This window comes from Varanus komodoensis, unplaced genomic scaffold (genome assembly GCF_004798865.1).
Source record: "Varanus komodoensis strain SLA01 unplaced genomic scaffold, ASM479886v1 scaffold2, whole genome shotgun sequence".
NCBI classification, from domain to species: domain Eukaryota; kingdom Metazoa; phylum Chordata; class Lepidosauria; order Squamata; family Varanidae; genus Varanus; species Varanus komodoensis.
In genome coordinates, this window is record NW_025335568.1 from 2341876 (window position 1) to 2362912 (window position 21037).

The window sequence follows — 21037 nt, forward strand, 5'->3', positions numbered from 1 at the left end:
GAGGTGCAATTGGGAAAGAGCAAGGACCCCCTGCAAGTAGCCCTGGTTTTTGGATGCGCCTGGGAAGGAAGCTGCTGCTCAAGCATATTAAACCAGACGTGTCTCTGGTCAGCAAGATAACAAAGATGAGGCTCACATATTTTTTATTATTATTATTATTATTATTATTATTATTATTATAACATTTCTATGCTGCCCCTCGCCGAAGCCTCGGGGCGGCTTACAACACAATAAGATACATTGAAATACAATAGAACATAATAAATTACCAATAAATACAAAAATACAAAAAATACACTGAGATACAATAATATAAAATTAAAATTAACGGTATAAAATAAGTAAATAAAGAATATAGGAGGAGGAAAGAGAAGGAAGAAGTTGGCCTGGCCAGATCATATATTTTAACAATTAAAATGATGTTTAAATAAAAAGATCTTTACCTGGCGCCGAAAAAACAGTAACGACGGTGCCAGGCGGACCTCTTTGGGGAGTGAATTCCATATTTTGGCCGTGTTAGGCAGTCAAGCTTTTAAGGAAAAGATGCGATGCTTGGCGACAAGAGCCAGCCAGGTCGCCAAAGAGGGAGGTGGTCAGACTCCGTCAAAGAGGACGCGGCCGGAGCAGAGTCCAGCTGGAAGGGGTGGCACAGGACCGGAAAGCGTGGCAAGACTGGGCCCATGGATCGCCTACAGTCGGACACTCCTGAACCGCCGATCTCTGTCCAAGCGGGCCTCGTGCCTCTTTTTACAGACCGGTCCTTCTGGGCCAGACGCCCGGAGCTCTCGCGGCTGCCTCAGCCTTCTGGGAGTAGCTGAGCCCCTCTTCCGTCGGGGCTGGCCGCCTTTTCCTGGCATTGCTCTGCTCTGCCTGCCCAGGTCCCATTTAGACTACAAGCGACCCTCAAGCAATACCTTTAATATCCTTTGATTTTATGAGTGTGCAACACGGTTTGCTCGCTCACCGATGGCCGCAAACGAAATCAGCTACCGTTGAACTTGGCAGTTCTTGTTTTGTACCTGCTAAAGTAATTTAAAGGTGAAACCCTATACAAAAAAGGCTTCATCGATGCAAAGTATTGAAGGCACTTTCCTTTTCCAGAAAGAGAAAAAGTGAACCAGTAAGGTTGTAAGACAAAACAAATGCCAATCCTGCAAATTAAGAGCTTTTAGAATACTTTTGTAGGGCAGGACGAACACTGCACGGCTGAGCATTGACATATCTTCTTCAGGTTTTTTTAGTTTTAGTTTGGGGGGGCTGTTTTGAATGATTAAAATTCACAAAATTGATGGGGGGGGCGAATCGTTCACTAGAGCATTCAGGTGAACAACTTGTCCGGAGCACATTAAAAGAATAACATTATAATAAAATTAATATAATGGCGAACAGTATTTTAGAGCACTTGACCTCTTTGCCCAAATCGGAGGTGCCAGCGCCATTGTTACTGTTATTGTGCCTCTTCGGGCTATTATTCGACTGCTCCAGGTCAACAGAAGCGACCCTCCCTCCCCGAGGGCTTCTCGGCACCGTTTCCGTCGCGACCCCCGCCCCGCACACGCTGTCCAAAGGGAACCGCTCTTCCGAATCCTTGCTCGCCCGCTTCCGACCTCAACCCCGTTGGCGTCCAGCTCCGCCCACCCTTGCAGCCCGAGCGCCCTCACCCAAGATGGCGGCGGCGCCCTCGCGCGCGCAGCTCCGGCCGCCATCGCGCCACGTGGCATCCGCAGGGCGGCGGGAGGGGAAGCGGGAAGGCCGGGGGGGGAGGGGAGAGACGGGTGCGCCCGCGACCAAGATGGCCGCCGGGGCTTCGCGCGTGGCGGTGCGCCCTGCGTCACGCGGGGGGGCTGCAGGGAAAGTGAAACTAGGGCGCCCGGGGGCGGAAGGGGCTGAGGCGGGAAGGTTGCCCGCCCCTCCCCCGCCCGGACGGCCGCACTGAGCCCCCGCCCCTTCCTCAGGAGGGGAGCCCCCGGGCCTGGGCGCCCCCCCGGGCTTGCTTCCCCCCCGCTTAGATAACTGCCGCCTGGCTTCGGAGAGGCCTCCCGTGCCCCGCGCTCCCCTGAGCCCCCCGGGGTGGCGCCTTGCCCCCCACGCCCCCAGCCCCCGCTCCGGCGTCTGAGCGCCCCTTGCAGCCCCCTTGCCTTTGCCTCCCTCCTGCGGCGGGGCGGCCCCGCGTTTCTGCCTCCTCCCCTTCTGCTGGAGGGGGTCCCGCGGGGCGAGGGACGCCCTGAGCTGCTGGGCGCAGGGCGGGGGGAGGGCGGGGGGGCTGGTGCCGGCCGGGGGCTTGGTCCACGACCAGCCATGCCCCCCAGGCTGGAGCGGGTGGCCAACGTCGTCCTGCGGGTGCCGAGCATCCTCCTCCTGGACTTGCTGTACCGGTGGGATGCGCGGTCCCTTGTCGAGCTCTTCTACCCCGGAGGCGCAGCGGCCCACCTGCACGAGTATCACCTGTGCAGCGCCCACCGTGCAGGTAGCCAGCCCGGATGGGGGGGCGGGGGATTCCGCAGAGGTCCCGCTGGGTTGGAACGGGGCAGCCTGGCCCAGCCGGGCATCGCGGGCAGGGCTGTCGCCGGGCATCCTTGAGTCGGCCCTCGAGGGGCTCACGGCTGGCGTGCCCGGACCTCGGGCTTGTGCCGTCTGTCTCGTCTGCCTTCCTCTGCCTCGGAGTTGAGCCAGCTTCAAAAAGGCGCCTCGGGACAGAACCCGTCTATTGCAATCCATGCGCCGGGATGCACCTGCGCGGACGGGTCTGCAGCTTGGTGATTTCAGATCAGGGCTCGCAGCCAGCTGATTTGGGAATGACCATTTGGCGGCTGCCTGTCCGACACACTTGCAAGCATCTTTCAAAATTTCCAGAAAGGAAGAGATCTTGGGGTGGCCGCAGGAAGACAGCTCTGTGGCACCCACAACCCAGTGGTAGCGGCTGTGGAAAAGGCAAACCCCATGTCAGCAGGAAAGGAATTGAAAATAAAACTTTTCCCCTTATCCAAAACTTCAGTGCAGTCACACTTGGAAGGTTATGTATGGTTCCCATCACCGCACCTTCCAAAAATGTTGCGGAGCTGAAAAACGGGCGGAAAGGAGCAGCTAAAATAATCCTACTAAGTTTATGGAAGAGGGGATTAGGGGAGGCGTGACAGAGGTGTACGCAATTATGCCTGGTGCGGAGGAAGTGGCGAGGGGGAGAGGCCGTCATCCCAGGAGCCGGTGTGGCAGATTCCGCAAGGATCAAAGGAAAGCCTTCTCCATGCAGCATGTGGCTAAATTGGAACTTGCTTCCGGGCAATGCAGCAGCGGCTGATTCAAACAGCTTTGAAAGGGAACCGGGACGTTTCTGGAGGAAAAGCCCAGCCGTGGCCACTGGTCCCGATGGCTGGTGCGTCAGAGGCAGGCTGCACCAGGTGATGGGGAACATGGGCAAGAGGGTGCTGTAGCACTCGTCCGGCTTGGGCGTTTCCTGTGGGCAGCGGCTTGGTCGTTGTTTATGGAGAACACGGTGCCAGCCGCCCTCCGGTTGGGTCCACCAGGGCTCGTCTGCTGTGCCTCCCTTCTGCCCCCCCGGCTGTGCGGGACTGTTCCAGTCCCCCTTCCCCAGCTGCTGTCCCTCCACATTTTTAGCCGCTAGCGTCCCAGTACCCCCATTCATGGGCAGTGCCGGCTTGGGCAGGCGTGGGATCGTGGCCTTAGTGCGTGGACTGACTCTTAAGTGTGTGTCAGAAAGTACCTAAGGAATTTGAAAGGACTTTCCAGAAATGGATCTCCAGTTTTACTCAACTTGCAGGGCAAACGGTGTGCGTGGCGCTTCTGCTGCTCCCAGTGCGGCATCTCGTGAAAGTGTACCTGCACCTCCTCACGCTGCTGCTGCTGTGTGTGGGCCACCACACCTCCTGGTAAGGCCTCGGGAGGACTGGAAGCTGCAGGCCGTGGGTCTGACCCCCGGGGAGGGCGTGCTGGAGGGCATGGGCACCCGGGGGTGCTGGGGAGGCCCCACTTCAGCAGTGCTCGCTCGGGAAGGAGTCAGGAGTGCTCACTACGCCGGGCTGCTGGAGGCTTGGGCGTCCTGCCCCCGAATTCCTGTCCACTGGCCAGGCCTGCTTCTCTGCCCGTGAGCTGCCGGCCGCCCCTTCCCTCTCGCGTCTCCTGCAGGCTGGGCATCGCCCTGGCCTCTCTTGCGGGCCGGCTCCGCCCGACTCCTGGCTGGACCATCATGGCCTCCGGGGGCCTTGCAGGGCCCCCAGCTCGCTCAGGAGGGCCTTGTGTTCTAGGATGCTCGCCTGCCTGTGCTCTCCGTGCGAGGAGGGAAGGAGCTGGAGCAGGCCCTGGATTCACAAGGGTTTGCTGGGCATGTGCCGTTTCAACTGCGGACGGGAGGCGAGGGCATGGGCGTGCGCTGGGAAATGTGTGCTCCCTTGACGGCACACGATGCCGCCCTTGGGTCGGGGGCTTCTGCTGTTGCCGTGTCACACCACCTTGTTGCCTCCCCTTCCAGGGATTACGTCAAGTACGAGATGGAGCGGGACTTTCAGGGGGCCGTGCACGGCGACCCCCTGCTGCTCACATACCTTGTCAACGTGCTCGCAGGTGAGGCGCGGGGAGGGCTGGCTCATCTGACAGACCCGCTGCTGCCCCGCAGCTTGCAGGCGTTTGGTCACCTGGCTGGAGGCAGCAGGTGCCCCATAAGGCTGCCCCTTAAGGACAAGTGTTGGTGGGGGGGGACCGGGCAGAACATACCTGGCAGCATATCTGGCGAGCAGGAGGGTCAGAGTTCAGCTCAGTTCTCCCCTTTTGCAGCTGCAGGACTTTGGGGAGCAGGCCAGAGAGAATGGCAGCCCATAATACCCATACCGAAAGACCTTCAGTGGTTCCCAGTTGTGGCCCGGGCCCAATGCAAGGTGTTCGTGTGGACATAGAAAGCCCTGAACGGCTTAGGCCCCAGCTATCTTAGGGAGCACCTGCACCCGTGTGCGCCAGCCCGGTCTTTGAGATCTACTCAGGTGACCCTCCTGTGTCAGCCACCCCTTAGGGAGGGGAGAGGGAAGGCCACGAGGAGCAGGGCCTTTTCTGCAGCTGCTCCCCATTTCTGGAATGCTCTCCCCAAGGAGACTTGCCTGGCGCCTGCCTTCCTTTCTTTTCAGCGCCAGGCGAAGACCTTCCTTTTTGAAAAATATTTTTAATAACTAATGCCATAGATCTTTGTTTCGTTTTGCTGCTTGTATTTTATCATTGTTTTTTAATGTGTTCTGGTTCTTACTGTGTTTTATGTTTTGGTTGTGATGGTTGTGGCACAACCAGGCAGCATACACATGTTTTAAATAGATCAATTTGGGGGCCTGAAGCAGGAGCCCTGAGCCGCTGGGAGGGCCAGATTGCATCCCTGGGGCTCTCCCTGGGCTAGGTGACTTCAGGAGGTCTGGCCGCCCCCCCCCCCCCCGGTGTCTTAGGGCCCCATTATAATGCTGGTTGGAGCCCCTCAGGTAGAAAGCAGGCGTTGCTCCAGGCCAGCGTTCCCCAGGCTGGGAAGAGGGATGCCCTCCTGGCATTGGCTTTGCTGCTGCTCCGCCAGCTTCCCCAGGAAGGAGCGGATCCGGCAGGTCAGTTTCTTGCCCGCGTGGCCATCGCTGCTGGCAGAGGCTGGCCTGGCCAGCGGAGCTCTCGACTCGGTCACTGCTGTCAGAGGCACGGCAGCTCCGGGCAGGGAGTCCTCCGAGCAGGAATGCCCGGAGGTGGGTTTGTTGGCTCGCTGACTGGGTGTCTCGGGGCAAAAGCCTGCAGCGAGCGTTTCGGTCGTAACAAAGCACAGCAGCCTCGCTTTCTTCTCTCCTTTCTGTAGTTTTGTGGAATCGATGGTTATTGATGTTTCGCTTGTTATTTATTGTTTTAATTATTGTACGATTATATTACTATTTTAATTATTGTAAGCCATCCTGAGAGGTTTTATCGGGAAGGACAGGGTAAAGATGTTTAAAATTTATAAATAAAGCTGAAGATGGAATGCCCCCAAAGCGATAAATGCAGCCATGAACCTGTGAAAGCATCAAAAAGCTGGCAGACGCAGCGGGAAGGCTGACTGTCGGTGCAGCACACGAGGCGTTCGGCAGCAGCTGAAGCGGCGGCTCTTTCCACCGTGAAAGGCCGGCGGTGGGGGCACTGGACGGGGGGCCCAGGGGGTGACTTCAGGCCAGTCGCAGACTCGCAGCCCACCCTCCTCACGGGGTTGTTGTTCTGAGGAGAAAATGGGGCTCCGTAAGCCGCCTTGAGCGCCTCACGGGAGGGCAACGGCGGGGCGCAAAAGCACCGAGGCGATGACGGAAAGTGAGGTGTCTGGGGAGGGTGCCAGGGGGGCCTCTCCGGGAAGGGCACTCCGGGGACGAGGGCTCGGAGAAGGCCGGCCTGCGCCGCCCACCTGGCCCCCTCCGGCTGCGCCCAGCCGCCTCTCCTCGTCCTCCGCAGGTCAGGTCCTCCTCGTCGCCCTCTGCGCCTTCCTGATGAAGACCAGGCGCATGTGGCTGTTCTGCGCCCCGCTCCTGCCCCTGGTCGCCCGGCTGTGCTGCCTCCCGCTGGGGGTCCTGCCCGCCGTCAGCGTCCTCGCCGCCTTCCTCAGCGCCGTGGTGGTGCTCTACGTCGCCCTGTCCAGCTTGCCGGGGCTCCTCGCGTTGGCCAGTGCGGCCTGGCAGGAGATCAGTCAGGTGCAGAACGGGCCGCCGGCTGGCGGGAAGCCTTGGCTCTTTGGAGGGACGGGGTCGGGATCCGGGGCACGAGCCCTTTGCGCACGCAAGGAATGCCGCAGGGTTGGGGGCCGAGAAGCAGAGGTGGGAACCTCTGTCCGGAGCCACACCACACCCTCCTGGGCCTCCGCCTGGCTTCCGGGGGTCCCAGAGCCACGACTGCTTTCCTACCCGCCACGGGCATTTTGGTGGCTTCCCAGCCTCGCGCGGTGCGTTCCGCAGTCCGAAGGGTCGGAGTGCCTCCGCTAAAGCCGGTCCGGCATTGGGTTCACGGCGAATCCGTCTTTCATCCAGATTCCAAAACCGGGAGAAGCAAGACACCCGTTCCAGTGATGGGACCTGCCCCACCTTCTCCTTTAGGTTGCCCCCTTCAGCCCCCAAAGTCCTCTTTAACCCTTACAATGTAAGCTGGGCTTTCCTCGGCGGTTGTGAGGACTAGGAGCCTGTTGTGGGTTCTGTTTTTCTTGTGAGGCACAAAAAGTAGCCCTTTGAGCCGCCCGGCACCCAAATGCCCGTTGTTCCATTTGCACCCCTAGAAAACGCGTATTTTCTCTGGGTCCACAGTGTTCCCCAGCCACCTCGGATTCGGGCACATCTCTTAGGAGTGCCAGGGCTGCAAATTCTGTGCCGCAGATGTTAGAAGCCCGAACTGCGAAATCTCTGTGTCCGTTCCCCTGACTTGAGCCCTAGCCCTCCCCCTCCCCAGGACTTCCTTCGGCGGCACCCTGCTGCCCTTCCCGGTCCGTTACCCATACCCCCGACAGGCTGCGTGAGCATCCGGCCGGCGCTTTGTCAAAGGCCCCGTGTGGGGCCCTGGGCAGGTGTGCAGCCACAAGCTGGCTGGGTGCAAACCAGCCAGCCGGGAGCTCGCCCGCCGGCCCCCTTCAGGCGTGTCCCTGTTGGCAGGCCCTGGAGGTCTCCAGACTGGTCACGCTGGGGACGACCCTCTGGAGCCAGCTGGCCGTGCCGCTCCTGTTCCTGCTCTTCTGGCTGACGCTGTTCACGGCGCAGATGGGCAGCTTCGTCTTCTCCCGCAAGCGACTGCTCTTGGCCAAGCACAGCTTCGCCTTCATCCTCCTCACCAGGTAGAGACGGGGGCCCCCGCCGGCCCCTCTGCTAGCAAGTGGACGGGGCATTCGGAGGGCACGGGATGGCCAGTGCGGCTACCAGCCGTGGTGAGGAAGTGGCCCTCCGGGAAACCAGCTGCTGGGGGTGGGGGAGATGCCCGGCTGAGGCCCTCGGTCCGGCCCCGGGTGGGCCGGTCCCGCTCGGCAGCGGCAGGCCGTGACGCGTGCTCCTCCCGCAGCGTGGCCGACTGCTCCGGCACGCCCTATTCCCTCGTCGGGCTCTCCTGCGCCGTCTCCTACCTGGCTTGGGGGGTACTCAAGCTCTGCAAGTTCTACCTGGCGGGCTACAGCGCGTGCCAGGACAGCGACGTGATGCACAGGTGAGCGGGGCAAGACGCGTTGCAAGGCCTCTGCCCGGGGGGCCGTGAAGCAGGAAGTCCCGGGCTCCAAGCTCGCCCTGCTGGGAACCCCCAGGTGGCCTCCGGCTCCAGGTCCGCCACCCTTCCCCCGCAGTCCGCAGTAATCTGGGCAGGGGTGGGTGCGGATGCTCCGCTGCCCTTGAAGGGCTCGGGGCAACCTCGGGGGGGGGGGGCAGAAATGCCAAGTGTGATGAGTGGGCTTCGGGGGTTTCGGCCCCACTCACAGGTTTTCCTGCGGTGACGTGGCTCGGCTTCCTTCCCGAGGGCGTGTAGGGAGGCCGAAAGCGAAGCGGCAGGAAAACGCCGCCCCCCTCCCGGTGCCCCTCCTGAGCCAGCCCTGCCCGCTTTGCGGCTCGGTCTGGGCCAGACTGGGGCAGAAGGACGGGACTCTTCCTGGCATCAGCCAGAACAGCCTGCCCTGCCCGGTGCCCCTTGCATGCCTCGGACGACGACTCCCTGCATTCCTACCATTGACCATCCTGGCTGGGGCTAGTGGGAGTTGTAGTCCCCTTCATCTTCATTGAGACCCGTTTGGTGGCCATGCGGGGCGGAGCGGAAGGCGGGGTAGGGCTCCGGCCGGCCGAGGTGCAGGAGGCCCCGGCTGGCAGGAGGGGACGGGGGAGGCCCCAGGCTGGGCCTGGAGCCAGGTGGGGGCCGACAGTCCCGGGGAAGAGCCAGGGATGAGAGAGGCTCTAGCGTCGGGCTGGGCCACTTTGCGAGCTCCAGGGCCGCTTTGCTCCCCGGAGCATCCCCAGCCCCCGCCCTGCGAGTGCCACACGGTTCAAAATGTAGACCTTGGGGGGGGGGGCTTTTTAGGAGCCACTGCACACTGCAAGGTGCCATTGGGCGCCATTTTTAAAGCGAAGCAGTCTGGGCCGAAGAGCGCCACTCGGCCTCCGCAACCTCCACGAAGCGTCGAGAGATTCCGTGTGCGCTCGCCTGCCTCCTCCCTCCCCTCTCCTCTTTCCTCTCTGCTCTGTGCACGGCAGGGGCGTGACGGAGGGGGTGACGCTGCTGCTGCTCGCTCTCCAGACGGGCCTGCTGGACCTGCGGGGCCTGCAGAGGGCCTTCCTGCTCAGCATCCTCCTCTTCATCGTGGGGACGTCCACCCTGCAGTCCATGATTGACATCACCAACCCCATCGTCCTGGGGCTTGCGATTTCGCGGAACAGGTGGCGGTCTCCTCCTCCCCACGGGGGCACCCAGGGGGCGTTTCCCCCCTGCCGCCTTGTGGGGAGGGGTGTGGGCCGTGGCCATCTCTGGGGCCCGCGTGGCAAGGGCGGTGCAGGAGCTGGGGGGACGAGGGGCTGTGGCCGCCGGGAGCACGTGCTGGACCGGCCCCGGGTGGGGGCTGAGGCAGGCCTCTGGGGGGCAGGACTGGGGCAGGAGGACTGGCGGTCTGGCTGGGCGTGACCCGGCTCCATTGGCCGCCCGGGGGTTTAAGGAAGGGTTTCTTTGAAAAGCGTGTCGGGCTGGAGAGGAAGTGGGGCACCTCGTGAGTAAATGCAGGGAGCAGACCCGTGCAGGCACGGTTGCTGGGGCCTGCCCCGCCTCCAGGCACGCAGCGCAGGGTCGGGCCGACTGGGGCGCCCTGCAGGGCCAGTCTTGCCCCCCCCCCCGAGTGGTAGCCGTACCCCCCCCTCCGCTCGGCGCTCGAGGAGAGCCGGGCTGCCTCCTGCGGCCTCCCCCACCCGAGGCCCCCGCCTGGCCCGCCCAGGCTGCAGAGCGCCGGCCGATGGCACCAGGCGAGGAGCACTGCCACCCCGGCCTCACCCGGCGGCCACCTCTCCCCCGCAGGGGCTTCTGGAGGCACTTCCGCGGGGTCAGCATGTGCGTCTTCCTCCTGCTCTGCCCCACCGTCATGGCCTGCAAGATCGCCCACGTCTTCCACCTGGACTCCTGGCTCCTCATCCTCATCTCCAGCTCCGTGCTCACCTCGCTGCAGGTACAGCCGGGGGGAAGGCCGTGCGGGAGGCCAGGAAGCAGGTATGGTGCCGGAGCCGGAGCGCCCCGGCTCGGCTCGGCCCGGCCCAGCAGGCGTTCCACGCGGGAGCTGCAGGGTCCTCCCGCCGTGGCCAGCGAACTCACGGCCTTCCTCGCCCGCCTCGCCAGGTGTTGGGCGTCCTCTTCATCTACTTGCTCTTCGTGGCCGAGCTGTTCCAGGACACCGTCGTGGAGAAGATGGACGAGCTCATCTTCGGCGTGAACGCCGTCAGCCGCGTGCTGGAGTTCCTGGTGGCGCTCTGCGTGGTGGCCTATGGCGCCTGGGAGTCCGTCTTCGGGGAGTGGAGCTGGACCGGGGCCTCCATCATCATCCTCCACTGCTACTTCAACGTCTGGCTGCGGGCCCAGTCGGGCTGGAGGAGCTTCCTGCTGTGCCGGGACGCGGCCCAGAAGGTCCGCCTGCTGCCCAGCGCCACGGCCGAGCAGCTGGAGGACCGCGATGACGTCTGCGCCATTTGCTTCCAGGTGAGCGCGGCCGCGGCCTGCCCCCACCCCGGCGGGAGGCCTGCCTGGCTCGGAGTGGGCCAGGGCGGCCTTCCCGGCACGGCGCTTTGTGGGCCGCAGTGCCCAGCAGTCCCAGCCGGGGAGGGGCGCCTGTGTGTGTGTGGACCTCAGGCCGCCCCCCCCCCCGCCCTGCTGCTTCTCACCTGGAGGGGCTCGGTCCCCCCAGAGCGCAGCAGTCCCCCGTCCCGCTGACCCCGCTGCTCTCCCTGCAGGAGATGACCGTGGCGGTGGTCACCCGGTGCGGCCACTTCTTCCACGGCGACTGCCTGCGCAAGTGGTTCTACGTGCGGGGCACCTGCCCCCTCTGCCACCAGCCCGTCGTAGCGGGGGCCAGGCAGGAGACCCCCCAGGACCAAGCCCCGGGGCGAGGGGCAGAGCCGGCCCTGGAGGGGGCGGAGGCCCCCAGGCCCAAGAGCGACGGCGAAGCCCCCGTGGGCCAGAGCGCCGCACGCACGGCAGCAGAGCCCCTCCGGACGGGCGGGCCGGAGCCTTCGTCGGCAGCAGCGTCGGGAGAACAACGTCGGCCCTCCGGCACCACGGGGGAACCCGCGGAGAGCGGTCCCGGCTGCGGGCCCTCCTGCCCGGCAGCGGGTGTGGGCCAGGCCCCGGTCGAGCGGGAGCTGCCCCCGGCTCCGGCCAGTTCCGGAGCACCGTCCCCTGGAGCCGTGCTCGGCGGCCCTGGCGCGCCCACGGCCCCGGGGCCCCATCCTCGCAGCGGGAGCGCTTCCCACGGAAGGGGTGGCGCAGCCAGCGCGCACGACGCAGATGGCCCGCAGCCCGCCGGTGCGCCGGGAGCCCCCGTGGAGGGACCGCTTGGGCAGCCCGCGCTCAGCCCGCTCGCCACCGGCCCTTCCGTGGCCGCGGAGGCGCAGTGGGCGGCGTGACCGGGACCCGACGACGTCGAGGAGTCACGACAGCCGCTGCAAGCCCTCGGCGAACTCTGACGACGACAGTGCCGAGGAGGACGGGGGTCCTCGAGCCGCCCCTCCCCTCCCGGCGCTCAGCCAGCCCTTGCCGTGTGAGCCCGCCATGTGCAGTGACGCCCCCCGTTCTGCCTGCTCCGAGGGGTGCAGCCGGTTGCAGCTGCGGCAGGAGCAGCCGCCGCCCAGTCTCGCCACCTCGGTGTTTGTGTTGGCCGCAACGCGTCCGCACACAAGGAAATCTGGCACTCGGGCAGGGTTCAGCCTGGGCGGTGGCAGTGCATTTCTGGGCCCCTGTGTGCTTCTGCACGCGCCCCGCCCCCCCGCCCCCCGGAGCACCGGGAAATCTGAGCGGTGCGTGAAGCAGGGGCAGTGCCTTCTCTGCAGCCCGGGGAGCCGTGTGGGGCTTGAGCCCCCCTGGCGCTGGTGCCTTGCAGGACGCGTGCTCGTGTCAGCCGGACGTGAAGCGCTTTGCTTGTGAGTCCAAGTGTCGTAAGCCATCCTGAAGGACAGGATAACAGTGTTTTAAACGAATAAATAAATAAATTCTGCCCACCAATGGTGCGAACTTAGTTTATGCTGTTTAAAAAGCTGGTGGGGGCGGGAGGGACGCGCCAGGGCCTGTGCTGCCAGGGAGCAGGCCAGCTTTTCCTATCTGGAAATAAGCAGCAATAGTCTTCCTTTCTCTTGAATTTTTCTTCTTTTTTTCTTTTTTTTATCAGAGGGTTTTACTTTAGGAGAATAGGAAGGCCTCACAGTTAGGTCATGGAGTTCCTCGAAAAGAAAAAAGGTGGTTATAAATATCCTAAGCAGAGGCACCAAAGGCCAGGCCCGAAGCATACTTCTTATTTTCAAAGCTTGAGGGATCTACAAGACTGACTGGAGGATTGTGCTCAGTTTTGGGCCCCTCGTTACAGGAAGGATATGGCCAGGTTGGAGTCAGTGCAGCGAAGGGACCCAAGGCTGGTGGCCGGTTTGCAGGGGATGCCGTATGAGGCGAGACGGAGGGAACTGGGTCTCTTCAGCCTGGAGAAGAGGCTCAGAGGGGATCTGTTGGCGACATGCAGGTATGTGAGGGGGTGTCACACGGAGGTGGGGAGAGGCCTGTTCTCCCCTGCAGAGGAAGGCAGGACGCGCTCCAACGGAGCAAAGCTCAGGAAGCCCAGGTTCCATTTGGATGCCAGGAAGCACTTCCTGACAGTCAGGACCCCGAGGGTGTGGAATGGGCTTCCCCGGGGGGCATTGAGGCCCGATCTGTGAGGGTGTTCAAGGATAGGCTGGACGTCCACATGGTGGGCATGTCGTGAGCAGAGCCGGCTGGAGCCAGGGGTCAGACTAGATGGCCCGGGAGGCCCCTTCTGTCTCGCGCTGTTTCTGTGTTTGTATCTGAAGAGGCAGGCAGAAGTTAGGACGCTTCAGAAGCCCCCCAGGTATTATTTGGATGGCGTTGCTGGCGATCCTCAAAGAACCGCCAAGTTTCCCAAGGCCTGGCCCATCCTCCCCGCACGCCTGTTGTTCTGTGTCCTTCTGCGCTCGTGCTTTTTGGCAGAAACCATGGCGGAAAGCTTGCTGGCACCTGGTGCCCTGGCAAAGTTGGGAGTCACCTTCATGCTGCACCTGCAGGCTGGTCCGAAGCGTGTGCAGCCGGCTTGAAATGAGCATTGCCTTTAAGTGCTGCTCCAGGGAAGGCCTGCAACCTACACACCTCCGCAAAGTAGCTTTTTCAAAGGGATGTTGCAGAATCTCATTCTGTGTCCCATCATCGCGGGGAACGCCCACCGGGCCGCACCAGGGGCCCCCGTGTTCCCAGCTGCCGGTATTCGGGTCCGACTTGGCCGCCCAGAGTGGACTGTTTAGAAAAAGCAACCGACTGAACGCCCTTGTGCTTTCTGGGACCTCAGTCTGCCTCGAACCAGCATCCCCTGCAGTGTTGCTGGCAGCAGATCCTTGGGGTGCAAATGTTTGGGGGCTCCCTCCCCGCTTGAAGGAAGCATGGGCGCCCGGAGTGCTCATGCAGGGCCGCGCCTGGGCCTGCGGGATGCCCCACCGGGGACGCCAACCTCATGGCTGCAGGAAGGGTGCCGGGGGTCCGAGGCAGGCTCCCTGTCCTTCTAGCTTCCAGCCACTAGGCGGGGCCACCGGCCTGCTTTCTCCTGCCCCCCAGCCGTTCCCGTTCATTCCGAGCACTTCGGCGCTGCCTCTTCTCCATCCAGGTGTGGATTTCCAGATGGGCCGAGGTGGCCCGCCATCGTCGGCCAAGCAGCTGCATCAGGCCTCGCGGGAGGGAGCACAGCCCTTCCTGCCTTGATCCGGGCCGGAGCCCAGCCGCAGAGAGAATCGATGTGGGGCCAGTGCCGCTGGACCCGCAGCAGCATCCGCCCGATTCTCTCACGTCCTGACTGGTTTCATCCACCCACGATGTCCAAACCCCATGCAGGAATTCTGAACCGGGTGGCATGGATGCAGGGCAAGGGCTGAGCACCCTACAAATAGTTTTGAACGGGGAACGGGGGTTTCTGTCAGCTGTCAGCTATGCTACCTAAATGGAACCTCCAGGCTCAGGAGCAGTCCACCTTGAAAGGCTTGGGACTGGGGACAGAAGGCAGGAGGGTCTCCCGTGGAAACCAGCCCAGGGGGAGATGCTTCCTGGGGGCATCTGCTTTGCATTCTGGGTGCTGTACGCCACGGGCCCTCTGCCTGCTCCAGCTGGGCTTTCCTGGCCCCTCTGATGCTGCCTTTTCTCGGTGTGTTGATGTGGGTGTCCCTGCGGTCCACAGAAAGTGTCCAGCGGCTTCTTCAATCGGTGAGCTTGCTGGCTTCAGCCTCTGGCCCAAAGACATGGCTGCCGTCCCTTAAATAGTTCTTGGGAAGTCCTAGCTCTCGGCCGTCTCTTCGCCTCACCTCCCCCGCAAGTGTGTTGTGAAAATAGTCCCCTGCTTTGAACATCTCCTGGGAAGGGCAGGCCAGAAGCATAAGAGGAGTCCTCCCAGGTCGGACCAGGCTGGGTTTGTCTGGTGCAGGGGTGGCAATGTGGCCGAGCAGAAAAAGCGAGCCAGGATGAGGGCCGGCCGGCTGGCCGGGGCTCCGGGGAGCCAGCGGGGCTGGGAGCATCCACTGGGAGCAGCGGAGGTGCTCGGTGCGCTGGGCCCTTTGGGCAGGCCCCCCGGCCCTGGCGGCCAGGCGGCTGGAAGGGCTCAGCCCCGTGGCTGGCGGTTCCGCGGAACGGCTTCCTCGCCAGCCTCAGCCGGAGCTCCGAGGCCTTCCGACTGCTCCGTTCCTGCCGGGTGGATCGCCGTAAGCGCCCTAATTCCAGCGATGACAGCCGCAAAAGGAGACTTTGGGGCGCACGGGGCCGGCCCCGTGGTCCCCCATCCCTGATGGACGCGACCTGAAGCCAAAGGCAGTGGGAAGGCTGTCTGCATGTGGTCAAGGGCGCCTTTGTTCACTCGCCCGCCCCGCATCCAAGCCATGCATGCCGAGCCTTGGCTTCCACTTGCACCGGGGGTGGTCTGGGCATGGATGAAGCAGCTTTGTCCATTCAGGGCCGTGCAGGCCGGAGCCCAGCCGTGATGGGGGGCCGCTGTCCCAGCCCCTTGGGAGCACCTGAAGGGCTGTGGGCGCAGGACGGAGATAGCTCTGGAGATGCAGCTCGGGGGAGCTGGCAGGAAGGACCGAGCTGGTCTGGGGATGAGCAGCCTTCCCGGGAGGAAGCTCCCACCCTTGCCCTCGTTCCCCCCACCCGAGGACCGCTCTGGGGAGTTCTCTCTCATTTGCTGTTGGCCTGTTGGGAAGCCTTTCCTCCCATTATGGGAAAGAGCCCAAATCGGTCCATTCCCAGCAAGGCCTGGGGGCCCCATCAGCTCCCTCTCCGCCGATCAGCGGCTCGCTGTGCCTCCTGCCTCACACCTCCCGCCTTCCTGCATTCAGCTGCATGTGTGGATAGGTGCGTGGTGCCCTGGTTTCCATCTGCTCATGTGCAGGCTGGGAAGAAAGCTTGGGGATGGACATGCCAGGTTGTGCTGCTGCCCCACAAGGAGCTGGTCCTCATGATCATAGAGCTGCACCTAGGCCCAACCTCCGGATTACACACAGGCTCATTTCCCCGCCTATGGACACATTCAGCTGGGGTGCTGCTACGCCCGGCTTGTGCTGCTGCCTTGGATCCATTTGCATTGCCCCCCAAGAAAAATCCCCCCCTGCAGGACAATTAAGGTTGGGGAGAAGCAGTTTCTCTGTTAGCAGGGGGGCGGGGGGAGGAATATAATTCAGGGTGCAAATTAACTGAAGCATCAATTTTCTTCGTGATTATTTGGCTGAGAAATCGAGTGGCTGTGGAATTTAGAAGGCATCCTACTCATCATTTCTAAATTTGCGTGCCTATAGGAGAGAGCATGAGCCATTGGCAGAGAAAGGAATTATATTAATAATAGCAGTAATGATCATAATAATGATGTAATTTTATGACTTATTGGTAGCATTGATACAAGCATTAAGTAGAAGAAAATCCCTAAATGTCTATATAGATAGAAGGAAGCTAATCATGGTGGCACAGAAATTTCAAAAGAGGTTTAAAACTCGGCCTGTCAGCATGAGCATATGCAGAGTTTATGCCAATTTTGCCCCTCCACCGGGTAGAGCATCGGTCCCTCGGTCCATTTCCTTTGGCTCCAGCCGCCGGAGACTTCCCAAACGTTCCAGCAGGTCCTTTCCAGTGGTGGTGCCAGGGGTTGGATCCGGGGCCGCAGGCTGCGGTGCAGCAAAGCATCTTCGCAGGGCTGTTAGGGTGACTGACATGGCAAAGATGCATTATTTAAAACTGTTATATGCCACCCTTTATGCATGACATCTCAGGACGACTTACAATCATTAAAATCAGAATACAATAAAACGATCCATACCGATATAATAAATAGCACATAACCAGTAAAAATAAATTAAATCAAAAGTGACTGTTAAAACCATTAAAATACTGATTCTTAAAATAACGATTGAATAAAAAGGTTTTAACCTGCCACCGAAAAGAATATAGGGTTGGCGCCAGGCAACCTCCCTGGGGAGCTCATTCCATAGTCTGGGCGCCACCACAGAGAAGGCCCTGCTCCGAGTAGATGTCCTTTTTACCTCCTTCAGGGAGGGTTCCTGGAGCAGAGCCTCACCCGCAGATCTTAAGGGGCATGAGGGCATATATGGAAGGAGACGTTCCTTCCGGTATCCCTGTCCCAAGCCGTTCAGGGCTTTATGGGTCGAAACCGGCACCTTGAATCGGGCCGACTTCAACTGGGAGCCAGTGGAGCTGGTAGAGGACCGGCTTGAAATGGGAATAACCACCAGTCCCCGTCAGCACCCTGGCCGCTCTCTGCTGTACCAGCTGAAGCATCTGGACCGTTTTCAAGGGCAGCCCCACGGAGAGCGCGATGCAGTAATCCAACCGGGAGGCTACCAGGGCGTGAAGCACCGTTGCCAGGCCGTGCTCGTGCAGGTGAGGATGTGGCTGATGGGCGAGCCAACGCGCTCCTCGCCACCACCGCCACCGGGGTCTCTGGCGACAGCTCCAGGTCGAGGAGCACTCCCCAGCGTCGGACCCCGTCCTTTGGAGGGAGCGCCACCCCGTCGTGATCGAAAAGTCAGGCCTGGCCTCTTCCCACACTGTTCCAAAAGCCCATCTCCACCATCCTGCCCGCCCCCCACCATCCACACACCGGGGGTGTCGAACCTTTCCCAGCCCCCGGCTGAGACCCACCTGGGAGGGGCACCCCGGCGGCGATCCGTCCTGGGAGGGGCCAACATGAAACATGCCCCAGTGTGTCGGCGCTTAAAGCTCTTCCTGCTGGGAGGCACGGTGGAGAAGAGGAAACTCGGAAGCCACCGAGCAACTGTGGCCGGGAAGGGGGGCAGGAGGCCGGGTCTGGCCCTCCGCAGAACCCAGGTGGCCGGATGGGGACCCAAGAGGTCTCCGTCTGGACCCGTGTCTGAAGATTTAGCACCCTGCCACATGCCTCCGGGAGCAGGACAGCATCAATGCCCAGCCCTGAGCAAGGCTCGTTCGCGGTTGCCTCGGTGAAGCCTTTGAAACGGACCGCACCACAGGATCCGGCTGCCAAAGGGGCTTGCCGTCCCGGAACTGTGCCCTCCCCTGATAAAGGCCTTGGACAGTCGCAGTGATTTGGAGAAAGGAGAGTGATCAGGGCGTCTTTGAACAGGTTTGGGGGTTCTAGAAGGGCCTGGACTTCTCAGGATACTTTTTACCATGCTCACGGTCACTCCTTGTGACCACTAACAAAATGTACCTTCTGCATGATTTGCATGTGTGAAGTGCGCCGACCTTTATTTACGGAGAGCCCTTTGACCCCACTCTTCAGCAAAAGAGGCTCCTGCAGCACCTCGTGTTCATTCACGTCCCTGCCAGCAGGCTCACAATTAGAACTTTTAAAAAGTCCTAACACAAAAGTGGAAGGGAAGGGAAGGGAAGGGGGACAAACGAGCTGGTCGTTCAGCGGGGTTGGTGGAACAGCCGTGCTTGCCATGTCATCACCTCATAGCATCATAGAAGGGTAGAGGTGGCAGGGTCCATGAAGGCCATCTAGTCCAGCTCCCTGCTGTTGCAGGACACCAGTTACCCCACCCACTCAGAGGGCTGCCCAGTTTCTTTTTGAATCTCTCCAGTGTGGGAGGGCCCACCGCCTCTCTAGGCAGCCGGTTCCACTGTCGCACTGCCCTAACAGCGAGGAAGCTTTTCCTGATGCCCAGGCTCAACCTGGGTTGTCACAACTTGTCCTGATTATTCCGCATCCTGCAGTCTGGCACCAGCAGGAAGAGATCTTGGCCTTCCTCCTTGTGACAGCCTTTGAGGTCCTTGCGGGGGGATACCACGTCCCCGCTCGGTCTTCTCTTCTCAGGGCTGAATGTGCCCAGCTCTCTCAGTCTCGCCTCTGTCTAGCCTGTTAGAGTTCCCTTAGAACTGCCTTTCTCCCCACCCCGGAATTGTACGTTTTGCCCAGGAAAGCAGGCCCTTTGCCACTAAGCTGGAGGTCCTCTCCTCGTAGCCACTGTAGGCCTGATAAAGGAAATCGGCTGCATTTTCGCCCGGCAACTTAATGACTGGGGAACTTCACTGCTTGAAGAGCACATTGATCAAAACCAGGGGGGACATTCCCACGGACTATCAAGAGGATGCTTTGTTTCTATGTTTCTATGCTTTCTTGCCGTTCTCTGGTTGGATTGCAGTGTGTCACCTGAATTATACAGATGTTAACATTGGAACTGATTGGCTGCGAAGTGGAAAATCCAAGCCGGGAGCCAAGGGACAGCCATCCTGGCCTTTCGCTGTGACGCTTGAATGCCGAGCCTCCTGCCGCCAAAACGATGCCACCTAAATGTGAGGAAGGGGTCGGCAGCCTTGCGTGGACCTGCAAAGTTTTAGGGACAGCCCTGAAAGCCGAGACCCCCCGAAATGGACCCAAGAGTGCTGAGCATACCAAATGAGTACTGACGCTTTTCTCGGTGCATTTGGGGTTTCCCTTTTTGTGACTGGCACTGACTGAAAAGAGCGGTGGCTCCAGAAAGGACAAAGGGACACCTTTCTCCCCCAGCCCCAACCTGGCACCCACAGCCGCCTGCCGTTTTCAAGCACCTTTGGAATCCGATGCATAAAGCCTCACACCCCATGCCTGGCATGGTTTTTCTACAGCTGGGTGAACGCCCACCACATGCAGGAGCTTTTGCTCAGCAAGTGTTTTAGGAAACAACAACACTCACTTCTGTTTCCAGGAAGTCGCTCTTCTCTCCCCCTGTTGCCTCGTGTGTGCAGACGGTGCTGCGCACAGAACCCTTTCCGCATCACCCTGGGGATCTGGAGCTCTCAGGAGCAGCCATCGTGAGGGGGGCCTGGCATTCAGCAGGGGGGCAGCCCTCCCACACCTGGGTGGAAGTGCGGAAGAACCACCGAAAGGTGAGACGGGAACGAACGAGGGGACCGACGCAGGCAGCGATGGGCTGCTCCGAGGGAAATACCGCTCATCCCAGAGTTGAGAGCAACCAGCAGACACTGAATCAAGAGGTTGACACCTGACCTGGTGTCACCCAGGTGCGTGGGACGACAGCTCCCATCATCACCCAAGCACCATAGCAAGCAACGGCTGCCACCTTCTCAACAGCCAGATCTGTCGTTTAAGTGGGTTCGTGGGAAACAAGGAGGGTTCACTTTTACGACAGTTCTCTGGACCAAACTTTTGCATGTGCCCCGGCAAACGGGAGAGTTTTACTCGTAACAGCTGCAGAGTTCTCGTGATATAATCTGAATCGGGAAAGAGCTTTTGCGGGGAGGGATCACAAGCTGGGCAAACCCGTCCCTTCAGTCAGGCGGAGAAGCCGGCCCCCCGTCAGGGGCCAATTCCTGACTGCAGACCGTGCAGCACGAATCCCGACCCCTTTTCTCGGCGAGGCAGAGGCAGTGTCAGGATCAGGATCGGGTTTTTCACTTGGAAGCCAGTCCCCTCGGAGATCACCTGCCGCAACGCCCACCTGCCACAGCTGTGACTGGCCTCCTGTCCTGGGCCACGCTTCCTTCTTCACAGACAGGAGCTTCTTAGGATGCAGGGTCATTTGGCAGAGGTGCAAAAAAATTTAGGATCACACACACGCACATGCACCACAACCCTGGGGAAGAAAACTGAACGGAGAAAAGTTTCGACTGAACATGTCCAGTGGCCACAGAATGGTAACTGGCTTTTTTGCGCATCGCGAGAGTCTCCAGGAGGCGATGGGCGACTGGCTGTCAGAGGGACCTGTGCCACGGCGTGCCTGCTCTTTTAGTATCCCAGAACCCAAGTGACGTGGCTTCGGGGTCCGCGGACTGACTCTATCATTCCTCTCCTTTGTGTGTGTTCGTTTTCAGCTTTTGTGTAAAGCTGAATAGTTTTTGGATTATTGCAAGAAATCTGCTTTCTATATTGCCCACGCTCTGAAAAGCGGGGGTAGAGGGGAGAAAGAAAACCCCAAAGGGAAAGACTACTTCTGTTAATAAACGGGACCTGAGTTTTTATAAGTGTTAACTGGCTTGAAGCCAGAAGTTCCATTGCAGGAAGAACCAGCAAAGCTGCAGCTCTGGCGGCTGCAAAATGTCCAACACATGACGGGTTGCTTCTGCATTTTTTAAGAGGCGGGGTTTTATGATTTTGGGCTCTCCCAGAGTTTCCGCTTCTCTTCTCTGATTTTTCTCCCCTCTGCTGCTCCCAGGCCAAGCTGGCATTCTCGGTGCCTTTCTCTGTTTAGGGCCCAAACCCATGCAAGTTTAGGCAGAAAAAGGGCCTGTAACTCCCAGCATCCCACAGCCTGGGAACCATGGGCCTTTTTTCCTGTCGAAACTTACACAGGATGGTGCCTTTGGTGTATTTGTTTGGTGT

At 60.6% G+C, this 21037-nt stretch overlaps 1 protein-coding gene across 3 annotated transcripts; it reads left to right on the top strand.

The window, feature by feature from the left end:
* Positions 1-2270: 2270 nt before the first annotated feature.
* LOC123022513 (RING finger protein 145-like) lies at positions 2271-12195 on the top strand. 3 transcript variants are annotated; one of them, XM_044428255.1, is made up of 10 exons: positions 2271-2467; positions 3779-3887; positions 4487-4578; positions 6448-6683; positions 7629-7807; positions 8029-8169; positions 9198-9380; positions 10006-10153; positions 10321-10677; positions 10929-12195. In XM_044428255.1, exons 1-10 carry the CDS (start codon positions 2299-2301, stop codon positions 11598-11600), a joined length of 2286 nt encoding a protein of 761 aa, XP_044284190.1. In that variant the 5' UTR covers positions 2271-2298; the 3' UTR covers positions 11601-12195. The 3 variants fall into 3 exon arrangements, with proteins under 3 accessions (XP_044284190.1, XP_044284192.1, XP_044284193.1); XM_044428257.1 differs by having other exon boundaries at positions 10372-10677; XM_044428258.1 differs by lacking the exon at positions 6448-6683 and having other exon boundaries at positions 9241-9380.
* Positions 12196-21037: the final 8842 nt, after the last annotated feature.

Coding starts and splice junctions, on each gene's coding strand:
- LOC123022513 (XM_044428255.1), top strand. CDS start 2,299: ATGCCCCCCAGGCTGGAGCGGGTGGCCAACGTCGTCCTGCGGGTGCCG. Junction 4,579..6,447: donor CCTTGTCAACGTGCTCGCAG/GTGAGGCGCGGG, acceptor CGTCCTCCGCAG/GTCAGGTCCTCCTCGTCGCC. Junction 10,678..10,928: donor TCTGCGCCATTTGCTTCCAG/GTGAGCGCGGCC, acceptor CTCTCCCTGCAG/GAGATGACCGTGGCGGTGGT.